A 7500-nucleotide genomic window follows, 5' to 3' on the forward strand; every position below is an offset into this window, starting at 1 on the left:
TGTAACATTAGTATTGTAGTATTTTTACAGTCTGGTATTATTACTTTTACTGAATACTTCTTACCCCGCTGGTATTGCAATATTTAAGTTTTTTACAGCGTTATTTCGTTCAAATACGCTGTTTGAGACGTTTAAAGCGGCTGTTCCAGTGGCTGATCTGAGATCAGTGTTCCGTCCGGCGGTTTCCCGCCTTTTTGCTGTGACGCGGCCGCTCAAACTGACCTGAGGTCTGTTCCAACGGCGCCGTCACTGAGGCCCGCCCACAAGGAGGTTAAACTCACTACACGGCTTCCTCCTCCGGTGTCGCCGGGCCGCCATCTTTGTACCCGATAAAACACAAAAATAACTGTTTTTTAAAAATCACTCCGGTCAGGCGAGCTAACTGCCGGACTCCGATTCACATCAGGGGGACGTAAGCTCGCGGGAATATCGGAAAGAAGAAGGTAAAAGACGCTTTATTTTAACTTTCCAACAGCCTGCTTTCACACAGGCTAACGGCTAACAAAGCTAGCTTGTAAACAACGTCAACGAACACACGATGGAGACCGCACTTCCGGTCAGGACTTTCAACATAAAACATGGGCTGACAAAATTATTAAAAAAAAAGTGCTGCAGTTGTGAAAAAATAACATTACATTGTCACTAACACTGAAACCCTTTTATAGTTTAATTAAATTATAAAATACAAAGATGGGAAATCATCAAATTAAATAGCCACTGTCATTTAAATATGAGCAAAACCTCTCTGAACCCCTTTTAATTTAAGATGTTATCAAGTAGGACCACAGGTGGAAACTAACAAATTACCATTTCTAACATCACTGTAATTAAGTAGTTTCTTGAGTGTATTTTAATACCTGTAAGTTTATCACAGTAATAGTACTTATACCTTTAATTAAGTAGATTTAGATACCGGTAGTTTTGCTCGCGTTCTCCAAAGTAATAGTACTTTTTGTGTTCCCTTTCCACCTCTGAGCAGGAGACACTTCCATACACACGCTCTTATTTTGAAGGCCGTATCATCCATAACATTCAGGCGATACAGCGGCGGTCTCGCGCTAACTTGCCAGGGTAAACACGAGCCTGGAGGAGCCAGACGAGCTGCGGTGGCGCCTTAATATCAAAGTTTAACGCTTTGTGAAAAAAATAGTGCACATCACTGACCCGTTTGTGTTCAACACGGAGTGGCAGAAGCGCACAAAACGCTGCCCACGCGGAGGGATTTGATCTGTTTTAGCCGGCTAGCGTGCTAACATTAGCTTAGCTTAGCAGAGAGAATAGCACTGCGGCTCCCGAACCTAAACCTGCACGCGGTAAGTAGCATCTCTTCCGTCCTCTCGATGTTTAAAAAAAACGACTTTTAATCTCCAGGTGTAAGACGGCTCCCAGAAGTCGGATATATTTTGATTTAAAAAGAGTTTTGCGGGACCAACGTCCCGTAAGCGGTTTGACGTCGCGCGCTTGCAGAATGCTATTTTAACCGGATGTGGAAGTAGTTTTTTCTCCGTGTGTAAAATAGGAAATTTCTCTCTGACTTCCCCCGGAAAACCAACAACTTAATATCAAACGGTTTCCTGTCTGTTGTTGTTGTAAATGTGTCGGTGCAGCAGGTAACGGTTTTTAAACGGCTGTGGTTTGTAAACAAGGGCTTGCGGAGGGGAGAGACGGGGGGGACGTGGCACATGGCGGACTCTTTTCTGTCCGAACGGGAGCATAAAATGGCTTCTCGTCTTTTTCCGTTGTTTCTCCATCCAGATACATTGCGGCGCTGCTGCGTCCATTATCGGACACAAAGTGTCCGCCTAACTCATCCCAGATTCGGCCACTTTTACACCCAAACAAAGCCCTGGTGGAAGAAGTACTCAAGGCACTTTAGTTGAGTACTAATTACTAATTCCACACTGTAAAAATACTCTGAACATGTGGGGGTGGACCATAACACAGAAAACATTGTTGGGAAAAAAAAAACGTTTAAATAACTGTCCAAAAACACCTTCAGAAGTAGACAAAAACGTTGGAAAATGGAAAAAAAAACAACTACAAATTTTTGAATTAGGTGACAAAAAATCCTTTAAAAAAAGCTCTGAAAATTGACCAAAAAAATGCCACAAAAACGTTGATTCCCCCTCCCAAAAAAACATTAAAATAGGTGATAAAAATTGGAAATTGAAAAAGGTGACAAAAACGTTGGAAAAAGCCCAGTTATGATTATGTGTTCTGTGTGCAGGAATCTTAATGTGTAAAGTAACTGAAGTAACTAGTAACTAAAGCTGTAACAGATGAATGTAGCGGAGTAACTAAAGTAACTAGTAACTAAAGCTGTAACAGATGAATGTAGCGGAGTAACTAAAGTAACTAGTAACTAAAGCTGTACCAGATGAATGTAGTGGAGTAACTAAAGTAACTAGTAACTAAAGCTGTAACAGATGAATGTAGTGGAGTAACTAAAGTAACTAGTAACTAAAGCTGTAACAGATGAATGTAGTGGAGTAACTAGTAACTAAAGCTGTAAAAGATGAATGTAGTGGAGTAAAAAGTCCAATATTTCTCTCTGAAATGTAGCAGAGTAGAAGTAGAAAGTGGCATGAAAAGAAAATACTCAAGTAAAGTACAAGTACCTCAACATTTGGACTTAAAGGCACAAGTACTGGAGTAAATGTACTTAGTTACATTCCTCTGCTGCACAAAAGCAAACCATTATTTCCGGTTGAATCACAAACAACCAGTGGAGGAAGTACTCAGACACTTTACTGCAGTACAAGTTCTCTGTTACAATATTAGTGATTTTTAAAATATTTTGACTTTTTATCTTTAAATATTTTGACTTTTTACCTTTTAAATATTTTTGACTTTCTCTCTTTTAAATTGTTTGACTTTTTATCTTTAAATATTTTGATTTTTACCTTTTAAATATTTTGACTTTCTCTCTTTTAAATTTTTTGACTTTTTTATCTTTTAAATTTTTTGACTTTTTATCTTTTACATTTTTTGAATTTTTTATCTTTACATATTTTGACTTTTTATCTTTAAAATTTTGACTTTTTATCTTTTAAATATTTTGACTTTTTATCTTTAAATATTTTGACTTTTTTATCTTTAAATATTTTGACTTTTTTTTACCTTTTTAAATATTTTGACTTTCTCTCTTTTAAATTGTTTGACTTTTTATCTCTTACATTTTTTGACTTTTTTACCTTTTAAATATTTTGACTTTTTTATCTTTAAATATTTTGACTTTTTATCTTTACATATTTTGACATTTTGATGTGGAATAAAGTGTGAAACTGTGGAGCTGTTTAGCAGATTAAGACGTGTTTTAGGGCATTTCTGCGTTCTATATTAACGTGATTTGTGTGTGTGTGTGTGTGTGTGTGTGTCTGTGTGTCTCAGATGTCGCTGGTGGACCTCGGGAAGCGTCTGCTGGAGGCGGCGCGGAAAGGTCAAGACGATGAGGTCAGAAACCTGATGGCCAACGGAGCGCCGTTCACCACCGACTGGGTGAGACTGCAACACGCTCTCCTTATGATTAGAAAAGACTAAAGTCTGCCGTATGGCTGGGCGATATGGAGGGGAGAGACTATCGGTGCTTTCACAACATATTAACACAACGAGATTTTAGATAATTAATCATCAGTAATGTGGATATCCTCCTGAGAACCGAGGAAAATTTTGTTTTTTCTAATCAGAATTTTTTTGTGATTCCATACCTGTTTAAGGTTAAAAAAACATCTTACAATTTAAATTTTTTTATTTATTTAAAGAATGTCCACTGTAGTGGACAACAGGATCATTTGAGTACGAAAAAAGACAAATTTGGTAGATGTGGAGTCATTATTTACATGAAGATAGTCCTGATGTCCACTATAATTGACATTCATAAAATGGCAAATTTTTCAAAAGATACATAGTGTAGTTTCTATCAGAACTCAATATTTGATTCCTAACACCTTAATGAACAAGAAAATATATGATTATCATAGTAACAAAACCATAGACAAACAATATTTGACTCATCTCTTATCTTTCCATAAAATGTGCTTGTGTTCCTATGCCGTCCATTTTGGATTGAAAGAAAGAGGCGGTTCCCCGGCCTCCCAGCCAATCAAATAACACATCACTGAAAAGCCCAGGATGTCCTCTGTACAGTACAGCAGGAATTAAGAGACTTGCACAAACGATTCCAGGGAGAGGAATGAAACTCAAATGTCCACTACAGTGGACATAAGTCAGTGGGCTGGGTCTCAGGAGGATATGACTAAGTGGGAAAAGGTGAATAATACAACAGCTACAACAGGCTGGTAAGTTCAGATAATGACATCACTTTACCGTAACGCAGCCTTTAAAACCAGGAAAAGACCCTTATGTCATATCACGATATTATGATATCCAAAATCTAAGACAATATCTTGTCTCATATCACGATATCGATATAATATCGATATATTGCCCGGCTCTAGTCTGACGCCATCTCACGTTGCACGACTACGTTCAGAATCTTTCCATCCGGTGCCAATTTCGATACCTCAGTTTCGATACCGATTCCTAACGATACTTATTTACGTTACCGTATGTTTTAAAATCCATTTCAACATCAACAAAAATACAGTGGTGTGAAAAAGTGTTTGCCCCCTTCCTCATTTCCTGTTCCTTTGCATGTGTGTCACACTTAAGTGTTTCGGAACATCAAACCAATTTAAACAAAAGTCAAGGACAACACAAGTAAACACAAAATGCAATTTGTAAATGAAGGTGTTTATTATTAAAGGAGAAAAAAAATCCAAACCATCATGGCCCTGTGTGAAAAAGTGATTGCCCCCTTGTTAAAACATACTATAACTGTGGTTGTCCACACCTGAGTTCAATTTCTCTAGCCACACCCAGGCCTGATTATTGCCACACCTGTTCACAATCAAGGCATCACTTAAATAGGAGCTGCTTGACACAGTAAGGTCCACCAGAAGATCCTTAAAAGCTACACATCATGCCGAGACCCAAAGAAATTCAGGAACAATTGAGAAAGAAAGTAATTGAGATCTATCAGTCTGGAAAGGGTTATAAAGCCATTTCCAAAGCTTTGGGAATCCAGCGAACCACAGTGAGAGCCATTATCCACAAATGGCGAAGACATGGAACAGTGGTGAACCTTCCCAGGAGTGGCCGGCCGCCCAAAATTACCCCAAGAGCGCAGCGACGACTCATCCAAGAGGTCACAAAAGACCCCACAACAACGTCCAAAGAACTGCAGGCCTCACTTGCCTCAGTTAAGGTCAGCGTTCATGCCTCCACCATCAGGAAAAGACTGGGCAAAAATGGCCTGCATGGCAGAGTTCAAGGAGAAAACCACTGCTGAGCAAAAAAACATCAAAGCTCGTCTCAATTTCTCCAGAACACATCTTGATGATCCCCAAGACTTTTGGGACAACATTCTGTGGACCGATGAGACAAAAGTGGAACTCTTTGGAAGGTGTGTGTCCAAGTATATCTGGCGTAGAAGGAACACTGCATTTCATAAAAAGAACATTATACCAACTGTAAAATATGGTGGTGGCAGTGTGATGGTCTGGGGCTGTTTTGCTGCTTCAGGACCTGGAAGACTTGCCGTGATAAAAGGAACTATGAATTCTGCTGTCTACCAAGAGATCCTGAAGGAGAATGTCCGACCATCTGTTCGTGTACTCAAGCTGAAACGAACTTGGGTTCTGCAGCAGGACAATGATCCTAAACACACCAGCAAGTCCACCACCGAATGGCTGAAGAAAAACAAAATGAAGACTTTGGAGTGGCCTAGCCAAAGTCCTGACCTGAATCCTATTGAGATGTTGTGGTATGACCTTAAAAAGGCCGTTCATGCTCGAAAACCCTCTAATGTAACTGAATTAGGACAATTCTGCAAAGATGAGTGGGCCAAAATTCCTCCAGGACGCTGTAAAAGCCTCATTGCACGTTATCGCAAACGCTTGGTTGCAGTTGTTGCTGCTAAGGGTGGCCCAACCAGTTATTAGGTTTAGGGGCAATCACTTTTTCACACAGGGCCATGATGGTTTGGATTTTTTTTCTCCTTTAATGATAAACACCTTCATTTACAAATTGCATTTTGTGTTTACTTGTGTTGTCCTTGACTATTGTTTAAATTGGTTTGATGTTCCGAAACACTTAAGTGTGACAAACATGCAAAGGAACAGGAAATGAGGAAGGGGGCAAACACTTTTTCACACCACTGTACATTAAACTAGGGCTGGGGAAAACATGTCTTATACAAGGGTTTGCAGAGTTATTAAAAAAAGCAAAGGGTGGCTACTTTGAAGAATCTAAAATATAAGACATGTTTTCAGTTATTTCACACTTTTTTGTTAAGTACATAATTCCATATGTGTTCATTCATAGTTTTGATGCCTTCAGTGAGAATCTACAATGTAAATAGTCATGAAAATAAAAAGGAAACACATTGAATGAGAAGGTTTGTCCAAACTTTTGGCCTGTACTGTATATCTGTGTGTGTGTGTGTGTGTAATGACATATATCTGTGTGTGTGTGTAATGACATCTATCTGTGTGTGTGTGTAATGACATATATCTGTGTGTGTGTGTGTGTGTGTGTGTGTGTGTGTGTGTGTGTGTGTGTGTGTGTGTGTGTGTGTGTGTGTAATGACATATATCTGTGTGTGTGTGTAATGACATATATCTGTGTGTGTGTGTAATGACATATATCTGTGTGTGTGTGTGTGTGTGTGTGTGTGTAATGACATATATCTGTGTGTGTGTGTAATGACATCTATCTGTGTGTGTGTGTAATGACATATATCTGTGTGTGTGTGTGTGTGTGTGTGTGTGTGTGTGTGTGTGTGTGTGTGTAATGACATATATCTGTGTGTGTGTGTAATGACATCTATCTGTGTGTGTGTGTAATGATATATGTGTGTGTGTGTGTGTGTGTGTGTGTGTGTGTGTGTGTGTGTGTGTGTGTGTGTGTGTGTGTGTGTAATGACATATATCTGTGTGTGTGTGTAATGACATATATCTGTGTGTGTGTGTAATGACATATATCTGTGTGTGTGTGTAATGACATATATATGTGTGTGTGTGTGTGTGTGTGTAATGATATATCTGTGTGTGTGTGTAATGACATCTATCTGTGTGTGTGTGTGTAATGACATATATCTGTGTGTGTGTGTGTGTGTGTGTGTGTGTGTGTGTGTGTGTGTGTGTGTGTGTGTGTGACATATATCTGTGTGTGTGTGTAATGACATATATCTGTGTGTGTGTGTAATGACATATATCTGTGTGTGTGTGTAATGACATATATCTGTGTGTGTGTGTGTGTGTGTGTGTGTGTAATGACATATATCTGTGTGTGTGTGTAATGACATATATCTGTGTGTGTGTGTGTAATGACATATATCTGTGTGTGTGTGTGTGTAATGACATATATCTGTGTGTGTGTGTGTAATGACATATATCTGTGTGTGTGTGTGTGTGTGTGTGTGTGTGTGTGTGTGTGTGT

The 7500-nt window shown here is 39.0% G+C and overlaps 1 protein-coding gene across 1 annotated transcript in view; it reads left to right on the forward strand.

Annotated features, from left to right (window-relative positions):
- The first annotated feature begins 899 nt into the window (after positions 1 to 899).
- gabpb2a (GA binding protein transcription factor subunit beta 2a) overlaps positions 900 to 7500 on the forward strand; it is a 25096-nt gene continuing 18495 nt past the window's right edge. Inside the window, exons 1-2 of the mRNA XM_028597407.1 lie at positions 900 to 1313; positions 3391 to 3511. Coding sequence (XP_028453208.1) covers positions 3391 to 3511 — 121 coding nt within the window. The 5' untranslated portion in view covers positions 900 to 1313. The remainder of the gene's footprint in view (positions 1314 to 3390; positions 3512 to 7500) is intronic.

This window comes from Perca flavescens, chromosome 14 (genome assembly GCF_004354835.1).
Source record: "Perca flavescens isolate YP-PL-M2 chromosome 14, PFLA_1.0, whole genome shotgun sequence".
Classification (NCBI taxonomy): Eukaryota; Metazoa; Chordata; class Actinopteri; order Perciformes; family Percidae; genus Perca; species Perca flavescens.